Below are 22,245 nucleotides of genomic sequence, written 5' to 3'. Positions count from 1 at the left end.
CCATCACAGTCCCACACAGCTTGCTTCACTTCTTCCATTGAAGGTGGTCTTTCTAACCAAATTGATTTGGCTTCTGAAATTTTAGAGAACCCCGAGCCTCCCATTTCAATTCTTTTACATGTTGGTTTGCGAAACAAGGATGAGAAGAAGTTGACAGCGCCTTCTTTTATATCATTTGAGGAGACTAGATGATTGCCATTATGTTCAATCTTACTAATGTAGTTGCGGCCCTTCCTTAGACTTGCTGATATGTGAAAAAAACGAGTGTTCTTATCCCCCATTTTACACCAGTTTTGACGAGATTTTTGCCTCCACATATCTTCCACCCTTCTGTTAACCTCCCATTGCTCAGAATTCAGCCCATGGAGCTTTGTTTTTTCGGTCTCCGACAAGGGATGCACTTCGCTTAAGTTTTCAAGTGTTGTGATGGAGTTCTGGATGTCTGCAAGTTTTAGATTTTGATCCCCGAAAGTGGATTTATTCCATTGTCTCAGCTTTTTTCCCATGTTCCCCAACTTCTTAATCAAACTAAACTCACTTGGAAATTCCTTGCAGCTTTCAGACCAGAGGGCCTCAAAATCTGTTAAGAAAGAAGGGTGCGACAGCCAACAATTTATGAAACGAAACGGCTTCCACCCCTAGTCTACCTCCGGGCTTTGGAGAAGCAGCTGACAGTGATCGGACAACCCTCTAGGGTAGCGGCAGAGAGATAGAGACGGGAACTGTAGATGAAAATCCGGGGAAGCGAAAGCTCTGTCAATGCGGCTCATAGAACCACCCCTAAACCAAGTGAACCGATGCCCTTGCAAATTGAATTCAACCAGTTCACAGTCTGATATGAATTTGCGGAATGAAGTTGAACCTGATGAATTGAGGTGGCCACTACTTCTCTCATGAGCGTGTAGAGTTTCGTTGAAGTCGCCTAGCACCACCAATGGTAGTTCGAAAGCAAAGTTAAGAGTGGTGATTTCTTCCCACATATCAGCACGATCCTTCACTGAAGATGCAGCATATACACCAATTATCATACAAGTAAAGGAAGAGGGACTATGCGTGCCGCATAGGCTGATCCACTGCCCCCCAAATTCTACCGAGCTAACTTCAAAGACAGAGCTATCCCACATTGCTATAATCCCTCCTGATTTCCCTATAGATTCTAGAAAAGCCCATTTGACAGTTGCAATATTCCACAGATTTCTAATGAAGGAGTCACAACAGTTATTTTTCTTTGTTTCTAAAAGAAAACAGATGTCAATATTATTTTTTATAAGCCTATTCCGGATTGAATTTTTCTTGTGTGACATGCCTAAACCACAGCTGTTCCAAGCAAAGATATTCATAAAAAGAGCAAAAAACCAAGGCAGGCTAGACTTATCAGGATAGAGAGCTTACAACTGGTTAACTGATGTCCACTCATCAACTTCTCTATCAATATTTCTCATTATTCCTTCTTTGAACCCTTTTAGTTCTTGCGGGTTTCCCAAACCTAGAGCCACAACATCTTTAACCAGGTGGTCTTTAACCAGTCTGGCTATATGTACCTTGTAGCTACAAATGGTACTGTACTTAATCCTGTATTCTCCAATTCAGTATCAATGCAAGATCTCTACTTGAGGGCAACCCTGGACTATGATGGAGTTCTTAGGCAATATGTTTATCCAAAGACTGCTTCCAGTAGCAGAAGCAGGGCTATGGCCTGGACTCCTTTGTCAAACTCCATACCATCAAATATCTGCTTGAAAATTACGGGACAAGAAGGCAGTGGAGCTTGCGGTTTCAACAACTATTGCAGATTAGGAGATGACCAAAGACCAAGTTGCCAGTGTCCTCCTGGTTACACTTTCTTTGATCCAAATGATGAGAGGAAGGGATGGAAGAAAGACTTTATTTCACAGGATTGTGACCATCTATCGCAAGAAATAGATAGCTTTGAGATCGAGGAAATGCCTAACACAAACTGGCCATTTAATGATTATGAAATGTTTGAACCAGTGGGCGAGGATTGGTGCAAACAGGCTTGCTTAAGTGACTGTTATTGTGATGTTACCATTTATAACACTGCTGGACAATGATTATGAAATGTTTCAACTACTGTTCAGTCTGTTGACTTTTCTTTAGTTGAACCCAGCACATTCAAGATTGCCTCCAAACATGCTGCCTGGCAGTCTGCTATGCAAGAAGAAATTAATGCTCTCCATGCTCAGGGTACCTGGGATTTGGTTCCCCTACCACATGCCAAGAACCTTGTCGGCTGTAAATAGATTTATCGTATCACGAAATATGCAGATGGCTCTATTGCTAGGTATAAGGCACGCCTTGTTGCTAAGGGTTTAGTCAGGAAGAGGGGGTTAATTATAATGAAACATTTAGCCCTATAGTTAAACCAACTACTGTTCGCCTGGTGCTGGCTCTTGTCGCTCAGTTTCATTGGCCTTTAAGACAACTTGATGTTAAAAATGCATTTCTATATGGAATTCTTCAGGAGGAGGTGTATATGGCTCAGCCTCAAGGGTTTACAATCAAGCTTCATCCTGACTTTGTTTGCAGACTCCGCAAGTCCTTATATGGGTTAAAACAAGCTCCTCGTGCCTGGAATGACAGGTTTACCAGTTTCCTACCTAGTTTGGGATTCCAGGCTTCTTTTGCTGATCCTTCTCTATTTGTTCAACATTCTTCTCATGGTACTGTAATATTACTGCTTTATGTCAATGATATTCTTCTCACAAACAGTCATCCATCTCTTCTTACATCAGTCATTGCTACCTTAACTCAAGAATTTGATATGAAGGATTTAGGCCCGTTGACATATTTCTTGGGACTGCATGTTTCTTATTCTTCCTCTGGCTTGTTTGTCTCTCAATCTAATTATATCAAGGAATTACTTGATCGGGTTGATTTACACAATTCAAAGCCATGTGCCATTCCTTGTCTTCCCTATCATCACCTACTCAAAGATGATGGGAAGCCTTACTCTCGTCCACAACAATATAGGAGTATTGTTAGAGCTTTACAATATCTCACCTTCACATGTCCTAATATTGCCTTCTCTATCAATCAAGCTTGCCAATTCATGCATCATCCCATGGAATCTCATGTTGTTGCAGTCAAACGAATCTTGAGATATCTCAAGGGTACTCTTGATTATGGCATACATCTTCAACCTGGCACACTTAACTTGCAAGCATACAGTGATGCTGATTGGGCTGGTGATCCCAATGATCGTCGTTCTATTTCAGGTTTTGTTGTTTACTTGGGATATAGTCATATTTCATGGGCTTCTAAGAAGCAACATATGGTCTCACGCTCATCTACTGAGGCTGAATATCAAGCTCTTGTTATTGTTGCTGCTGAGCTAACATGGATTCGCCAACTCTTCTGTGATATGCATGTTCCCTTACTTATTTTGCCTTTAATTCATTGTGATAACATCTCCGCTCTTTCTCTAGCTTCCAATCCAGTGTTTCATTCTAGGATGAAGCATCTCCAGATTGATTACCACTTTGTTAGAGAACGTGTCATCAACGGTGACTTGCTTGTTCAACATGTTTCCTCAATCGATCAGTTTACTAACATCCTTACTAAAGGTCTTTCTTCTCCATTATTTCATCACCATTGCTCCAATCTTATGCTTGGTTCTTCCATGCATATGATTGCGGGGGAATGTAAAGATATCAACGTTCAAGATGCTACCACATGTCAAGAGATTATGTAATGAAGTGGTTAATATTATGTTAGACAATTAAATATGTTAATATAGTTAGGCAGTTAGAAACAGTTATCAAAACAGTTAGACAAGCTGTTAATCATTGAAAAAAGAAGCTATCTTATGTCTATAGATTAGCTATAAATACAACTCCAATAATATAACAAAGGCAAGGAAAATACAGTGATTAAAATCATCTTTCGTCAACTACTCTACTCCCTCTTTGCATTCTTCATTTCTCTTCTTAAACTTTCTTTCAATTCTGCTATCTTCATAAAATCCAAGCAGTTAAAACTGTGTAATTGGAGTGGTAAAAAAAAAAAAAGCTTCTTATCAATTTGATTAGTAATATTTTTTTATACAATAATATTTTTGATTAAACTAGTTATAGAATCTTATTAGTTAAATTATTATTTTAATTTTTTGCTAATTTGCTTTAGCTTTTAAATTGAATTTAATTTATTCTTTAAAAACTGTTATCATGAAATAAACTATTTTTCTCGAGTCCTTTTGTTTCTTCAGATTTATAATTAAGAATTTCTTCAAAAGGACTTGGAATATATAACTTTTCAGGAACCGGTTATTTAACGATATTGAGTATGAAACAGGTCATTTTTGCATTTCTTTCTCCAAGTTCTAGTTGGATTTTCTCAGAAAGACCACGATTTTGGAGATTTTCAAAGAAGAAAATTTGTAGCACACGCAATCCTAAATCAAGAGAAACAGTGAAGCCTTTATAGTTGAAGTGCTCAAAATAATCAAGAGAAACATCCCTTGGATTAATTCCATTAGTAATATTCCAATGGCATTAGTAATCGCTCTAAGACTTGCTGCTAATAATTTCTCTATTTTGAACACCCCTTTCTTCACGTTAATATTGGAAAACTTGACTATTGATCAGGTTTACAATTTTCTAATGCTTTGCTTTTACTTCATTAATTTATTCATTTGATAAACGGATAGTTGGAGACTCAATATTTCTTTCACTGTAATACTCAGCATAAATAGAGAAGAGGGCCTGTGCCCTAAATCATGCAATGCCTTCAAATACAGTAACTTCACATCTCATGGATTTTCAACTACCATATTGTTTTTGCTTCCTTCTTCTTCTGCTGCTGCCATTCTCCACCAATGGTCAGGCTCACAGCAACATATCTTTGGGGGGGGGGGGGGGGGGGGGCACCTCTCACTGCTGGAAGTGATAGCCTTTCTTGGACTTCACCATCTGGGGAATTTTCTTTTGGTTTCCAGCAAGTCGGTGATGCTGGCTACCTACTTGCCATATGGTTCAACAAAATACCCGAAAGAACCATAGTCTGGTCAGCTAATAGAAATGATCTAGTTCAGGGGGGATCAAGAGTACAACTTACCAGAGATGGTGAGTTGGTTCTAAATGATCAATCAGGGAGACAAATATGGATCCGTCCAGAATCAGGTGGAAGGGGAGCCGCCTATGCAGCCATGCTTGACACGGGAAACTTCGTGGTAGCAAGCCAAGCTGGTGCCAATTTGTGGCAGAGTTTTGATGAACCAACAGACACACTGTTGCCCACACAAATTCTGAATTTAGGTGCTCAACTAATTGCTCCCTACCTGGAAAAGAATTATTCAGATGGAAGATTCATGTTCATTCTACAAGCTGACGGGAATCTCTTACTGTACACAACACGTTATCCAACAACTACCTCAAATGTTGCTTATTGGTCTACCCAAAGTTCTATTGGAAGCGGTTATAGGGTGGTCTTTAACCAGTCTGGCTATATGTACCTTGTAGCTAGAGATGGCAGCATGCTTAATTCGGTATTCTCTAATTCAGTATCAATGCAAGATTTCTACTTGAGGGTAACCATAGACTATGATGGAGTTTTTAGGCAATATGCTTATCCAAAGTGTTAGTTTTAAAGAAAGAAAGGAGTATAACAGAGGTAGAAGTTTATGGATATGGAGAAGGGAGAAAGATAGAAATAGTAGATAAGGGAATACAAACTGGGAATTCAAATATTATTATGCAGCAAGCTTACATTAAATAGAAACAGAGAAAAAAACTGAAACCGAGAATTAAGCCATGAACATCAACGTGTGCCATGAACAACAACGTGTGCCAACAAACTAACCACTTTCTAAAGACTAGGACAAACTAAAAACAGAATGAAAGCATAAAATAATTTCTGATACTTAGACACGTTGCAGTCCTAAAACAATCAACTAACACTCCTCCATGATTTAGGAGCTGCAAACTCCAAGTCTTTGCCTAAGAGGTTCAAACTTGTTTGCTGGCAAAGGTTTTGTAAAAATGTCTGCGAGCTGATCTTCAGATTTGCAATAAATGAGGCTCACTTCTCCTTCCTTCTGCACTTCCCTTAAAAAGAAAAATTTGATCTTGAAATGCTTGGTTTTTCCATGAAAAACTGGATTGTGGGAGATTGCAATTGCTGCCTGATTGTCCACAAACACCTCTGTATCATTTTGTTGCTTCAAATGTAAATCACAGAACAACTTCCTCAGCCACAAAGCTTGGTTCACTGCTGCTGTAGCAGCAATAAATTCAGCCTCGGCAGTAGACTGTGCTACAGTCTCTTGCTTCTTGGAACTCCATGAGAAAACTCCTGATCCTAGGCTAAAACAGTACCCAGATGTACTCTTCATGTCATCCACTGATCCACCCCAATCACTGTCAGAAAATCCCAGCAACTTGAAGTTTTGACAGTACTTGAATTTTACACCAAAATCAATAGTTCCTTTGATGTATCTAATGACTCTTTTTGCAGCTTTAAGATGCACTTCACTAGCACAATGCATGTAACGAGAGAGAATGCTTACAGCAAAAAGAATATCTGGCCTGGTTGTTGTTAGGTACATTAGGCAACCAATCATGCTTCTGAAATAGCCTTCTTCAACTTTGTCTGTGCCGTCCTCTTTACTTAAGCTCTCTTTTGGATTCATTGGAGTAGCCATTGCCTTACAGTCCTCCATATGAAACTTCTTGAGAATTTCCTTGGCATATTTCTTTTGACAGATGAAAACTTCATTTTCTAACTGTTTGATCTCCATTCCCAGAAAGTATGCCATGAGTCCAAGGTCTGTCATTTCAAAAAATTTTCATCATTTCCCTTTTGAACTCTTCAACAAGCTTGGCATTGTCACCTGTGATCAAAAGATCATCAACGTAAAGAGAGACTATAAGCAGATTGTCTCCTTTACATTTCACATAAAGAGTAGCCTCTGACAAACTTTTCTGAAATCCTAGGCTTGACAGATGCTCATCTATCTTGCTATACCATGCTCTAGGTGCTTGTTTCAAGCCATATAGAGCCTTCTTAAGCAAGTAGACCTTCTCCTCTTCACCTTGTTCCATGAATCCCTCGGGCTGTTCAACATAGATTTCCTCCTGCAAAATACCATTTAAAAAAGCAGATTTTACATCTAGTTGAAACACCTTCCACCCATTTTGAGCTGCTATAGCTAGCACAAGCCGAATAGTATCCAATCTAGCAACAGGGGCAAATGTATCCGAGTAATCAACTCCAAAGACTTGAGCATATCCCTTAACAACAAGCCTGGCTTTGTGTTTGTTGATGGAACCATCAGCATTGAGCTTGGTTCTAAACACCCATTTTACTCCAATAATCTTTCTATCCTTTGGCCTGTCAACTAGCTCCCAAGTCTTGTTCTTTTTTATCATTGACAGCTCCTCCTCCATCGCCTTCTGCCATTTTGGATCTTTAATAGCCTCTTCATAACCAGCAGGTTCACAAATGGCCACATTGCATCGCTGATAGATATCATGGAGCGGTCTTGTTCCACGAATTGGAAGATCATCTTCCAATTCTTCTTGCCACTGTTCTGATGCTTGCTCTTCTCTTGTTTGGGAGGTTAGACTTGATTTTTGCTTGCTTGTGGATGTCTCTTTTTTCTGTTCCCAATTCCATTCTCTTCTTCATTGAAGAACACATCTCTACTGACAATTATCTTCCCTGTCTGAGGTTGATAAACCTTATATGCCTTTGAGGAAGAGCTGTACCCAACAAAGATGCCTGGTTCTGACTTTTTATCAAGTTTATCCCGCTTGACCTGTGGAATGTGAGAGAAACACAAGCAACCAAACACTCTAAGAAAATTGAGTGAAGGTTTATAGTCATACCATGCCTCAAATGGAGTTTTATCCTTCAATGCTTTGGTGGATAATCTGTTCTGTAAGAAAACAGCAGTACTGGCCGCTTCAGCCCAAAAATATTTGGGTAACTCCTTGTCATGTAGCATGCATCTGGCCATCTCCATTATGTATCTATTTCTCCTTTCACTTACTCCGTTTTGCTGCGGAGTGTAAGGAGCAGTAAGCTGGTGTTCAATGCCAGCTTCTTCACAAAACATATCAAATTCTGCTGAAGTGTACTCCTTTCCATTATCTGACCTTACAGCTTGAATTTTGCAGCCACTTTGATTTTCTACCATCTTCTTGAACTTCCAGAAGACTCCAGCTACTTCTGACTTGAATTTCAAGAAAAAAATCCAGCACATTCTTGAAAAATCATCAATAAAAGCAATGTAATATCGACTACCTGCTAATGATTCAGTTCTTTGAGGACCTGATACATCTGTGTGGATTAGCTGCAACTTGTGAGTGGCTCTCCAGGATGACTTTGGGAATGGTCTCCTATTTTGTTTACCGTATTGACAAGCATGACAATTCGGTAAGTGATCTCCAAAGGTTGGTAAGCCAACTGTGAGTTCCCTTTCCTGCATAAGTTGCATCCTTTGTAAGTGACAATGACCAAGTCGCTTGTGCCATATCTCTGTGTTGCAAGCTTTCATGGAGAATGCAGCAAGTTCTTCTTTGATAGGATCAAACGAAAAACTTTTTCCTTTCATTCTCACTTTGAGAATTTCCTCACTGTTAGCATCCAGTATGTGACAAAAACCATCTTCAAAGATCACTTTAAAGCCTTTTTCAATCAATTGGCCTACGCTCAACAAATTTTGATTAATTTCTGGTACGTAGAGAACATCAGAAATTGTCTTTGTGCCTGCAGTGCTGGTTATGGTGATTGTCCCTCTTCCTTTGACAGAGATGTGATCACCATTGCCAATTTTGACTTTAGTAATATCAGTTGGCCTCAAATCTCTGAAGAGTTTCTTGTCATTGGTCATGTGGTTGGTACAACCACTGTCAATTAACCAACTTTCAGTCGAACTACTACTTGCAAAGCAGGATGCTACAAAAAGTTGATCTTCATCCTCTTGTTCTGCAACTTGGGCATCAACTTCATGCTGCTGAGCTCTTCCCTTACAAATTACTGCTTCATGTCCCATTTGATTGCATTTTGAACATTTTGCATCAGGTCTCCTCCAACATTTGAATGGAGGGTGACCTTCCTTTTTATAGTGATGGCAAGGAGGATATTTACCCTTGAAGCTTCCTTTTTTGCTGCTGTTGTTATTCAAAACAGAAGCAAAAGAATTTCCCTCTTGGCCTTTCTTCTCTTTCCTCTTGTTTCTGTAAGCTCCGTGATGTTTTGCAAATAAGGCTCCTTCAGTGTTGACCTCTTGCCTCATATGTCGTCTTTGCTCTTGCGCCTGTAGGGAATTAAGTAATTCTGCCAAGGAAATTTTTGACAGATCCTTGGTATTTTCCAAGGTGGTAACTGTCGCTTCATACCTTTCAGGTACTGTGACAAGGATTTTTTCCACAATCCTTGAATCACTAAATTCAGACCCGAGTAGCCTGATTTTATTTGCAATTCCAAGAAGTCTATCTGAATACTCTTTAATTGTTTCAGATTCCTTCATTTTTTGCAACTCGAAATCCCGTATCAAATTTAAAACCTGCATTCCTCTTATCCTTTCGTCTCCTGCATATTCTTCCTTCAGGTAATCCCATATAGACTTGGCTGTCTTACGGGACATTATTCTTGTAAAGATTGTTGTTGACACCGCAGCAAACAAGCATGCTTTGGCCTTTGACTTCTTCATCTTCATCTCCTTGTGAGTTTTGATCTGCGTCATGGTGGGATTGTTTGGAAGTACAGGAACATCATAGTCTTCATCCACTGCTTCCCAAAGATCCAAAGCTTCCAAATATGTCTCCATGCGTACTGCCCAAATTTGGTAGTTGTCACCATTGAACACTGGCGGAGCAATTGAGGAGAAACTTGTTTCAGCTTCCATGATACGTCAAAGTCACACACAGATCCCTTAAGAACAATAAAAGCTCTGATACCAATTTGTTAGTTTTAAAGAAAGAAAGGAGTATAACAGAGGTAGAAGTTTATAGATATGGAGAAGGGAGAAAGATAGAAATAGTAGATAAGGGAATACAAACTGGGAATTCAAATATTATTATGCAGCAAGCTTACATTAAATAGAAACAGAGAAAAAAACTGAAACCGAGAATTAAGCCATGAACATCAACGTGTGCCATGAACAACAACGTGTGCCAACAAACTAACCACTTCCTAAAGACTAGGACAAACTAAAAACAGAATGAAAGCATAAAATAATTTCTGATACTTAGACACGTTGCAGTCCTAAAACAATCAACTAACACAAAGACTGCTTCCAGTAGCAGAAGGTGGGCTATGGCCTGGACGACTTTGCCAAACTTCATACCCTCAAATATCTGCGTCGTAATTAGGGGACCAGTAGGCAGTGGAGCTTGCGGTTTCAACAGTTATTGCATTTTAGGAGATGACCAAAGACCAAGATGCAAGTGTCCTCCTGGTTACACTTTCTTCGATCCAAATGATGAGAGGAAGGGATGCAAGAAAAACTTTATTTCACAGGATTGTGACCATCCATCGCAAGAAATAGATAACTTTATGATCAGGGATATGCTTAACACAAACTTTCCATATACTGATTATGATGATTTTACTTCAGTGGACGAGGATTGGTGCAGACAAGCTTGCTCGAGTGACTGCTATTGTGCTGTTGCCACTTATAACAGTGGAAGCTGTTGGAAGAAGAGAGGCCCTCTCTCGAATGGGGTAACAGATCCAAGTATTGGTGATAAAGCCCTGCTGAAAGTAAGGAAAGGCAACTGGGGGACTGCAGGTTCAAGTGCAAAGAAGAGTGATCGATCAACTTTGATCACAACAGGATCGGTGCTCTTAGGTAGCTCCATCTTTCTAATTGTTCTCTCTCTGCTAGGAATCTACGTGTTCTTTACTCGATGGAACCAACAAAAACAAAAGGTGGTACCGCAACTCCATGTCATGCCAGAAATGAATCTGCAAAATTTTACATACAAAGAGCTGGAAACAGCTACAGGAGGATTCAAGGAAGAACTCGGTAGGGGTGCTTTTGGAATTGTTTACAGGGGGGCACTAGCCAACGAAGACAAACCGCTCATCGCAGTAAAGAAATTAGAAAAGATGGCCGGGGAGGGCGACACAGAATTCAATACAGAAGTGAAAGTTATTGGCAGAACAAATCACAAGAATCTGGTTCAACTTGTTGGATTCTGTAACGAAGGGCAACATCGCCTTCTGGTCTACGAGTACATGAGTAGTGGCTCCTTGTCCAACTACATATTTGGATATTCAAGGCCTAGTTGGCACCGAAGAATGCAAATTGCTTTCGGTGTAGCCAGAGGGCTCCTTTACCTCCATGAAGAATGCAGCTCCCAGATAATCCATTGTGATATCAAGCCTCAAAAAATCCTCCTCAACGAATCTCTTAACGCCAGGATTTCAGATTTCGGACTAGCCAAGCTGTTGAAGACGGACCAAACCAAAACAACAACAGCAATCAGGGGTACGATAGGGTATGTAGCTCCTGAATGGTACAACAACCTGCCAGTGACAACCAAAGTAGATACCTACAGTTTTGGCATTCTCTTGCTGGAGCTAGTTTGCTGCAGAAAGAACTTTGAGATTAATGCAATGCAAGAACATCTGATAGTTCTTGCAGACTGGGCATGTGATTGCCTTAAAGACGGAAAGTTGAACCTTTTAGTAGAAGAAGATGAAGAGGCAATGGAAGACATGAAAAGGGTCGAGAGGTTTGTGATGGTTGCAATTTGGTGCATTCAGGAAGATCCATCTTTAAGACCTGGAATGAAGAAAGTTGTGCAGATGTTAGAAGGAAGTGTTCAAGTCTCTGTTCCTCCTGATCCTTCATCATTTATCAGCACAATCTAAATCTTTTTGTACACATATATTATATATATATATATATATATATATCCAGAAACTAAGGCTAATGAATGTTACCTATCTACCTTGTATTGAATAATCTGTAGTTCCTATCATTTCAGGGCAATCAGGCTTAATTAAAACGCATGCTTTCAATTATTATTTTTCTTTTCATGTTCACGAGTAATAAGTAAAATAAAAGATTTAAAATGAATATAAAGGCAAACCTTATAATAATTATTGGATATTTTTTCTTGATTTTCTTTTAGGATGTTATTTATTAACGTATGTATAAAATTCAAGATGTTAAATACAATTTCTCAGAAAGAAAGTGAAAATCAATCTTTAAAGGTTTATTTTAATTATTCTTTTTAGATATTTTCAATAAAAAAAACTTGTAGCACAATCCTAAATCCTAGGAGTGAAAACATTATATCATGTGATATCATCTAATATTTTTAAAGAATAATATAAATAAAAATTTAAAATCTTAACTAATAATTATTATTTTTAAATTGAATAATAAATCACTTTTTCCGAGTTATTTTTTTCTCAGTAATTTAATAGAATTTTCTTAAAAAAAACCAGAATATATATATAAAACATTTCTTGGAACCAGCAACCTTTTGAAAGGGTTTTCCTCTCCAAGATTTAGTGGAATTTTCCCAAAACAAAATCTAGAATATATATAAATTGTTAGGATTTTAGAGATTTTCAATAAAGAAAACTTTTATAATTGAAGTGGTCAAAAGAAGGAAGCTTGTGATTAATTTCAATGACATTATCTATTGGTCTAAGGCGTACAACTAATAACATGTCTTTTCCGCATGGGTCTATCACAGAGTCCTTTCTTCGCGTTAATATATATTGGAATATTCGACCATTGAAAATTACAACCACCTAATGTTTGACTCTTTAATGCTGCGATAAGCTTTTTCTGAACAAGTGAACAGGAAGCTGCTATGCTTTTTCCTCCAGTCAAATGATAATTTATTTCATTTTTTTTATATATAGTTTACCGAACGGGATTTAACGATATAACTAGAGCTAATTCATAAAAATATTATTTTGTTATTTTTAAAAAAATTAAAATAATATTATTTTAATTTTTTTTAAATTAAACAAGGTTTTTATATTGTTGATCAGGTCGCAAGCTTTTTAATTAAGTTAATTAAATCTGATTGAATTAATTTTAATTAGTTTATTTTAAAAACTAACCAAAGTTTGGTTTTGGATTGGCAGATAAATGCATTGACCATTTAATACCTGGAAAATTTTGATATTAGTTAATATTTTTATTTTTTTTTATTTAAAATTAATATTTTTTTATGTTTTTAAATTATTTAAATTATTTTGATGTACTGATATCAAAATTAATTTTTAAAATATATTATTTTAATATATTTTTAAATAAAAATATTTTAAAAAATATCTATTACTTCAATTCCATACGAAAATCCCAAATGCGCTGGAAACATTTGATACGCGGAAGGTTTTTAACATTAGTTTATTCTCAAGCATGAAAAAGATTCGAAATTAGTTGAAATCTCTTTATGAGAAGGGAAAAATCACAACCACATAAAGAAAGTCATATTGCCATCTTCATTTGATACAGTATCTTCTCATATTTGTTGGAGACTCATATTTTCTTCCAACGGCAATACCCAGCATAAATAAAGAAGAGGACCTGTGCCCTAAATCATGCAATGTCTTAAAATACAGTATCTTCACATCATGGATTTTCAATTACCATATTGTTTTTTCTTCCTTCTTCTTCTGCTGCTGCCATTTTCTAGCAATGGTCAGGCTCACAGCAACATATCTTTGGGCTTATCTCTCACCGCTAGGTTATGGCGTTCAATGAAATCAGATATTTCTCAAAAAAAACTGTAAAACCAACGTAAAATAATTATATCAATTATTTGGCACTAAAATGTTAAGTTTTCACTGTCACAGGCACTAGAAATTTTAGTCTTCTCATTTTCTATCATATCCAACGTAAAATAATTTTCCAATTCAGAAATGATGATGGTATAAGTTGTAACCAATTTTCATTTCTCTCCTTCGTTGTCACTCCATATTACTAATGATATTTTCACAAAATGAACCTCAACCTGGGTTAAATTCCGGGAAAGATTTTCCAAGACGGTACATAGTTGGAATATCTGGTAAGCACTTTGATAAAAATCTTCTATATCAGCATTTGTCTTGATTCAAAATAGACAGAGAAATCCGCGACTCAGACCCAACTCTTGAGAGACTAGAAGGATTATAACCAAGCATATTGACAGCTAACTTCGAACATTTATGTAGGGTTGAAAGTCTTGCTATGGTATACCATGAGCATACTCTAGTCTGTAATTCATGAAAATTCAGAGAAAATACCATTGCCAAGAAAAGGCCCAAGAAGACTTGTGTTTGGCTTCAGGCTCCACCCTTCTCTTTCCCATAGGTTATTTAATGACCGTGCCTTGAACTTCGTTTGCCTCATAGTTTGGAGTCATCATATCTTGCAATGGCCTTTCCTATTCTTCATCTTTCGTTTTCCTTGCTCATTATGCTACCTCCTTTTGCTGTTTCTCAAACTGGTGGTAATATAACTGTGGGTGCTTCTGTTTCCACTTCTGAAAACACCTCATGGCTTTCACCTTCCGGTGACTTTGCCTTTGGCTTTTATCAACTGCATGGCAACAAAGATCTCTTCTTGCTTGCCATATGGTACGATAAAATACCAAACAAAACCATAGTCTGGTATGCAAATGGAGATAAACCTGCACCAACGGGGTCCATGGCAGTGCTGACTGCCAATCGCGGGATTTCACTCACTAACCCTCAAGGCAGAGAGTTGTGGAGATCCGAGACAATCATTGGTGTTGTTGACTACGGTGCCATGACTGACACAGGCAACTTCGTGCTTCGAGATCGTTTTTCTGATAATCTGTGGGAGAGTTTCAAGAATCCTGCTGACACTTTACTGCCTTCACAGGTCTTGGACAGGGGGATGACCCTTTCTTCTCGCCAATCAGAAACCAACTTTTCTAAGGGAAGGTTCCAGCTTAAACTTACAGATGACGGGAATCTTGAGCAAGCAACAATAAACCTGCCTAGTGATTATACTAATGAACCTTATTATAAAAGTGGTACCGATGGTGGGTCGAATTCATCGAGTCCTGGCTATCAAGTGGTCTTTAATGAGTCAGGATACCTGTATATATTGAGGGAGAATGGCCAAATATTCTCTCTAACACAGAGAGTAACCGCCTCCACTGGAGACTCCTATCACAGAGCAACTCTCAACCTTGACGGAGTTTTCACTTGGTATTATCACCCAAAAGCATCTACTGGCAATGAAAGGTGGACACCAATTTGGTCTCAACCAGATAATATTTGCCAAGCAAGTTTTGTTAGTTCTGGCAGTGGAACCTGTGGGTTCAACAGCGTCTGCAGGCTGAATTCAGATCGAAGACCAATCTGCGAATGCCCTGTAGGATACTCGTTACTTGATCCAAGTGATCAGTATGGAAGTTGCAGACCAAACTACACACAAAGCTGTGAAGAAGATGAGGTGGCTCCTGTGGAAGATTTGTACGATTTTGAAGAACTTACAAATACAGATTGGCCAACATCTGACTACGCTCGCTTGCAGCCTTTCACTGAAGAAAGGTGCAGACAGTCTTGCTTGAATGATTGTATGTGTGCTGTCGCTATTTTCAGATCTGGTAACACGTGTTGGAAGAAGAAGCTGCCACTCTCGAATGGAAGAGTACAAACTAATCTTGATGTGACGCAGCAGTAAACGGCGAAGGAATACGACCAACGTCAATATTCCGTAAATTTGTCTAAAACGAGAGAAACTCTCAGGAACTCAAAGAGTTTTATTCAATAATAATTAAGTAAGTTTCGGCCAGCGGCTTTACATTGATATTTAAAGCAAAACCCTAACCTAAACTCATGACGGATAAGGAAACGACATAAAACATTAAATTTACCATAAATGGCAAATTTGAGATAAATGCAGAATATGAAAGGCCTATAAATCCTGAGCAAGTAGGAATTGACGGAAGTCAATTCGGACTTGAAAATCAAAAGTTATGGCTAAAACAAAACTTTCCTAAAATGGCAAAAATGATGATTTCGGGACCGAAACGATGGAATTTGACCAAAATTGGTTGGACATCAGGGGCAAAGCCACTGACTTTGACTCCAAACGTCGAAACGCATTGACCCGGTGAGTTTCGCGGCATTCCGACTTTCGACGCCCCGGCTGCCCGATTGCTGAAATTCAATTGCCTTTGAATTTCGGGTGATCTCTCTTCAGCATGTAAACTTCCGCTACTTGTTCTACATCATGATGGGAAAGCTCTTCTCAAAGTTAGGAGAAGTAATGTCAATCCACGAAGTCCTTATTTCCCTAACAACAAAAAAGACAGAGACGGTTTGATCCTGGTGGGATCTGTGTTTTTGGGCTGCTCTGTGTTTGTGAACTTTTTGTTGGTTTGTGCAATTTGTATGGGTTTTTTTTTCATCTACCGCAGGAGAACAAAGAGAATTCCTCAGAAAGACGGTGCTGTCGAAACAAATTTGCGGTGTTTTACTTACCAAGAGCTTGCAGAAGCAACAGAGGGGTTCAAGGAAGAGTTGGGAAGAGGAGCATTTGGAGTTGTTTACAAAGGGGTGGTGCATATAGGGTCTAGCATTGTTGTGGCTGTGAAGAAGCTAAATAATATGGCAGAAGATAGGGTGAGGGAATTCAAGACGGAGGTAAATGTGATCGGCCAGACCCATCACAAGAATCTGGTTCGGTTGCTGGGATTCTGCGAAGAAGGAGATCAGCGGTTGTTGGTGTATGAGTTCATGAGCAATGGAAGTCTATCGAGTTTTATTTTTCAAGATGCAAAACCTGGTTGGAAGGAAAGAATCCAAATTGCCTTTGGAGTTGCAAGAGGACTTTTGTACTTGCATGAAGAGTGCAGCAATCAGATTATCTATTGTGATATCAAGCCCCAGAATATACTTCTGGATGAATATTACAATGCAAGGATATCTGACTTTGGTTTGGCAAAGCTCTTGTTGCTGGATCAGAGCCAGACCCATACAGCCATCAGAGGGACAAAAGGGTATGTTGCACCTGAATGGTTCAGGAACTTTCCCGTCACTGTGAAGGTGGATGTGTATAGCTAAGGTGTACTTCTGCTAGAGATCATTTGTTGCAGAAGAAATGTGGATAGCAATGCAACCATAGAAGAACAGGCAATTTTAACAGACTGGGCATATGACTGTTATCGTGGAGGGACATTGGATGCCCTCGTTGGATCTGATACGGGAGCCTTAGATGACATAGAAAAGCTAGAGAGGTTTCTGATGATTGCTTTCTGGTGTATTCAGGAAGATCCATCTCTCCGACCCACCATGAGGAAAGTTACACAGATGCTTGAAGGAGTAGTTGAAGTGCCTGTTCCACCATGTCCATGCCTTCTTTACGCAGCAAGTTAAAGCAGCTTGTGTAGCGTTGCCAGCCCTATTATCTTTCACTAGTAACCTTTTCTTGATTATTGGCTTCTTCACCAGTGTCTTGTCCACCATAAGTTCTTCACTTTAAGATTATTAGTGCTTGTCGTTTCTGTTTTGCCTGCTACTACAAAAGGCAGCTCTGTACATAAGTAACGCTGTATTCGATGCATGTCCTACTTTTCAAGAACAGTGGTTTGATAGTTATAGCTGTTATAGTTTTTGCTTTACACTTCTCCTTGCAAGATCATATAAATCTGGTGTGTCGTCATTCTCTTGCATTCTACAAGATCATATTCTTCATACATGCCATAAGTACCTTCCTTAATTATTCATCAGACTTACAAAAAAAGAGCAAAAGGCAACGTTGTGGTGTGCTTGAGGCTGGTTATAAGATCTGTCGCAGCAGGTTGGATACATATTGTTGTGAAGAAGCAATTACTGGGCTCTAATTCTATCTATTAAGTTCATTTTAGGAGGTTAATTCACTTTAAAGAAACTTAATAATGAATATGTCCAACAATTAGTTACTGCAGACCATGTGAAGCATAGAAAGACAGGAAAGTAGCATGCCTAATTTATTAAAAATTTAAACTATTAAATTAGACTTCAAAAATAATTTTATATTACTTTTTAGCTTCAAATAAATGATGTCTTTAGATTCTGCAGAATTTAGTTTTACAAGGAATTTATTTTTTCTTGCAGTTGTAAGGGAGGTCACTTTCTTGACGTATGAACTCATGCTAGGCTGGTTTGGTGATCCTCCATTAATTTGAACTTGAAGATGGCAGAATATAAGGTGCTCTCCGTTGAATTAAATACCACTGTATGGTTCAAAGTGAAAGATGAACAAAAAACCAGTCTTACGTCCTACTTGGACAAGTTTCCAAAATCATTCCAATATTTTTTCCTGTAGCTTGGACTCCGTACACTTAAAAGTAAAATGATTCAATATTTCTGCGTATCAACACGCTATACTTTTTCAAAGACGCTATTCAGATTTTGATAGAAAGTTCTATATATAGCCATAGATTTATACGAGGCTCTAGCTCCTTGTAACCCGGTAAGATCAGAAATGCCTAGTTTGATGCGATCATGCCGGGTCAATTTTCTTTTTATTTTTTGTTGAAACCTGACCTGTTCTAAGTCAAATCAAATTTTAAAATAGTGCTTTAGCCATCTCAAGTGCATTCCACCTTCTCTTACTATTCTAATCACTACTGTGCATTTAATGTTGACCTGCTTCTGTTGCATGAAAAGTAAGCTTGACAAATTCCAAGTTCTATCAAGCAGGTCCCATTGCAGGTCTATTTTGCCTCTGTGGCTGGCAATGTAGATATGATTTCTCAATTTTGAATCACAGATGTTGTATGTATCAAGGTCACAATCTTTTCATACCGTTCCTAACACGAGTAATTGCCTTTACTGTCAAAAATTTTCCAAAAATATTTAATCATCGTAAATCAGTTATCGTGCAAGAAAAATTAGTAATATATTTTGAGAGTTGTTATAACCTAATTTTTTATTTTTTTTTATTTTTATTATTTTTTATTAAAAAAATGATGAAAAATAATTAAAAATAATATAAATGAAAAATGAATTAAAATTTAGATTAAGGACAACATAATTGAAAGTTTAAAAATGTAATTAAACTTTTAATTAGTTTAATTAATTAAATCAAGAGCTTAATTGAAGAATTGATTTAATTAAAATTTAAATTATTTTAATTAATGAAATCAAGAGTTTAATTTGAAGAATTAATAAGTTTGTGGACTTAATTAAACTTTGATCTAATTAATTAAATAAATTCAGGGATTTAATTAAAATTAATTCAAGGGGAAAAATTAAAATTTATTGATTAAGGGACCCAATTGATACATTTCAAAACATCAAGGACCAATCTATAATCTGCCATTTTCCATGCCAAACGACGCCGTTTTAGAATCCTTCTGTTCATCATCTGCTTGTCGAAGACCGGTTCAACAGGGGAAGCTGGAAAATCGGCAACAAAATCGACCCAATCGTGACTATGGCTTCTGCCACGATCCCGGTTGTGGAGGAGACGGTTTTTGAAGCTCTGGCCTTATAAAAGGCAGGGGAAGAAACAAAACAAGAGGGGGGATTTGGGAGGAGGAAAGACCAGAGGCAAAAAAAAAAAAAAAAAACCATAAAGAGGAGACCAATAGTGGAGGAAGAAACCCAGAAAAAAATGAAAGAAAAAGCCAGAAAAACAACCCAAAAACAGAGCAATTCACAGCACCCGATAGAGCATAAAAACCCGGAAAAAAAAACATACACAGAAGGAGAGAATAAGAGAGTAACAGATACCGAAAGGAGAGATCCCTACAATCAGGGGCGGAGGTACTTACAGGGCTGAGGAGGGCTGTAGCCCAGGTAGGAAAAAAAATAAATTCCACAGTTAATAAAGAAGCATATTTTCAAGAACAAAAGCTAGGAAATAAAATATCCATCAAGTTTGGTTTTAACAGACCAAAAAGCAAATGGAGTTCTATCATTTTTTTTTTCCGATCACTAAATTATTTTTAACAAAAATTTCAATTATCTTGCACAGTAAACTTTAAAAAAAAAAAAACAACTTAATTTTTGAGTTTTTTCCCACACTTGAAAAAAAAAAAATAAATTAAATGTTGAAGGATGAAACTAGAATAAAAAGACATGAACTTAAAAAAATAAACTCAGACAAATCACCTAAACTTAAGTTAATGTCCCAAATTCTCAACTCGTTAAATTCTAAAATCAGGTTCAACCAAGAAGCCCAGATCATGTTAAAGTAAGAAATAATATATATATATATATCAATTTTAAAACTTGCCGAGGTTTAAAAACATAACAATATAAAATGGAGGATAAAATCGCAAAAAACAAAATTCAAATAAAATAAATAGTAATTAAAAGAATAAGAATCAAATCTAATAAATTTAAAAATTAAAAGGATATGAAATTGAAAAAAAATTTCAATTCTATAAAATAATTCAAATAAAAAATATAAATTATACCTAGCTATACTTTAGAACTTAAGGACAACTTTAAATCATTTAAAGCTGATGTTATTTCCAAGCTTGCTGAGAAATTTTATCCTGAAAATTTCAATGAACAAGAAATGTATTATTTAAGATTTTAGCTAGAGCATTATCAGATTGATGTGATTCCTCATAAGAGCTTTCAGAATATATCTACTAGGAGTGATCATTTTCGGTTTGGTTCGGTTTTTATAAAAAAAGTAACCAAACCAAAAAATCTTTTTTTGAAAAAAACCTAAACCGAACCAAAACTTGTTTAAATCGAACAATTTTGGTTCGATTTGGTTTTTTAGAACAAAAACCGATTCAAATCGGTAGGCTCGATTTTTTCGGTTTTGCTCAGTTTTTTCGGTTTTAAGCTTATAAAATCGAAACCGAACCAGTCAATTTTTTCAAAATTTTAATCGGTTTAATCAGTTTTTTTATTGTTCGGTTTTTTCAGTTATTTTTTTTTTTTATATTTTCTTGATTTAATCGGTTTTTTTGGTTTTTTTTGCTTACCCCTAATGTCTATCATTTCTTAATTATGTCGAGGATTAGCTGAAACAAATAAGTCACAACACTATCATTTGATTGACAAGTTGATTCGTCTTGTTTTGACTTTGCCTGCACTGCCACTACAGAGCGAGCATTTTTAGCTATAAAACATGTTAAAATTGTGCTTCGCAATAAAATAAAAGAATAGTTTTTAACATATTCTATAATGATTTACTTTGAACGAGAGCTTGTTGAAGATATTGATTCGGATTCGATCATAGATGAATTTTACAAAACATCGAAGGATGCAACTTTGATATTGTATTTTATTTTTATTTTCAATTTTATATACTTTAGACTTTATTTTATTTATATTTTGTATTATGTATTTGGATTGAAACTTTATTATTAATTTGATAAATTTATATATACAAGTTAATAATTGATTTTAAAAAATAATTTATGTATATTTATATTATAGCCCAGGATAGAAAAAATTCCTAGCTCCGCCCTTGCCTACAATTGTCTGTGTTTCATCTCAAGAAACAGACATACCGACTCAGCTTCTTCATCTCAAGAACAGGGAAACAAAAAAGAAAAGAAAAGGGAAGAAAGTGGGCGCAACGGGGAGAGAAGAGAAAGCAGTCGAACGAAGACAGTGGGCACAACGGGGAGAGAAGAGAAAGCAGTTGAACGAGAGCAGTAGCCACCAGCATCGTAGCCTTCTTCATCGTCTCCAGAAGCAGGTATGACTTCGTCCCTTTGCATCTTCATTTAAAAAAGCAATTCAATGTTACAAGAACACTGTGTGAAGGTAATTTAATTACCTTCACCAGTGTTCGTGCACGCGTGAACAAGTCACGCGTGCCTTTTTTTTTTCGCCCAGCCCATGTGGGTTGAGCTGGGCCCAGCCCAAAAACATATGTTGGGCTGGGTCCAGCCCGGCCCAGCCCAAAAAATAACAAAAATATATAAAATATAAAATAAAAATATGTATGCATGAATAAAAATAATATAAATTTATTGGTTTATTCACTGACGCTAGAGTCAGGAATAAAAATACCTGTTTAAATTTATATTATTTTTATTCGTTGTATTTTATTTTATTTAGCTAGAAAAATAAAAAATATGTGCATGTGTAAAAATAAATTTATTTTTATTTATTTATTCACTAGCGCTAGAGTAGGGAATAAAATTTATTTTATAGCTACGTAATATTTACCAACACCAAAGTTGGAGATATTCGTAGTTGAATATTCAGTAACGCCAGAGTCAGAAATATTATAAGCAAATTATCATAGCATAAACTAATAAACATTTAGCAATTAATAACAAAGATCAGCAATGCAGCCTGCCTTAGGTAGGACGTTTAAGGGGTGATAAT

General features: G+C 37.0%; 1 protein-coding gene and 1 pseudogene across 1 annotated transcript; both read left to right on the top strand.

The window, feature by feature from the left end:
• The first annotated feature begins 4,834 nt into the window (after window positions 1-4,834).
• LOC118028748 (G-type lectin S-receptor-like serine/threonine-protein kinase LECRK2) lies at window positions 4,835-11,855 on the top strand. The gene is made up of 3 exons (XM_073408389.1): window positions 4,835-5,594; window positions 5,934-5,946; window positions 10,263-11,855. The coding sequence occupies exons 1-3, from the start codon at window positions 4,835-4,837 to the stop codon at window positions 11,839-11,841; spliced, it is 2,352 nt and encodes a 783-aa protein (XP_073264490.1). The 3' UTR covers window positions 11,842-11,855.
• Window positions 11,856-13,901: 2,046 nt separating this feature from the next.
• On the top strand, window positions 13,902-17,546 carry LOC118028657 (G-type lectin S-receptor-like serine/threonine-protein kinase LECRK2; annotated as a pseudogene).
• The last annotated feature ends 4,699 nt before the right edge of the window (window positions 17,547-22,245 follow it).

Source organism: Populus alba, chromosome 3, assembly GCF_005239225.2.
Source record: "Populus alba chromosome 3, ASM523922v2, whole genome shotgun sequence".
Taxonomy (NCBI): Eukaryota; Viridiplantae; Streptophyta; class Magnoliopsida; order Malpighiales; family Salicaceae; genus Populus; species Populus alba.
Note: the sequence above shows the minus strand (reverse complement) of the source record. Positions and strands in the feature narration are given on the sequence as shown.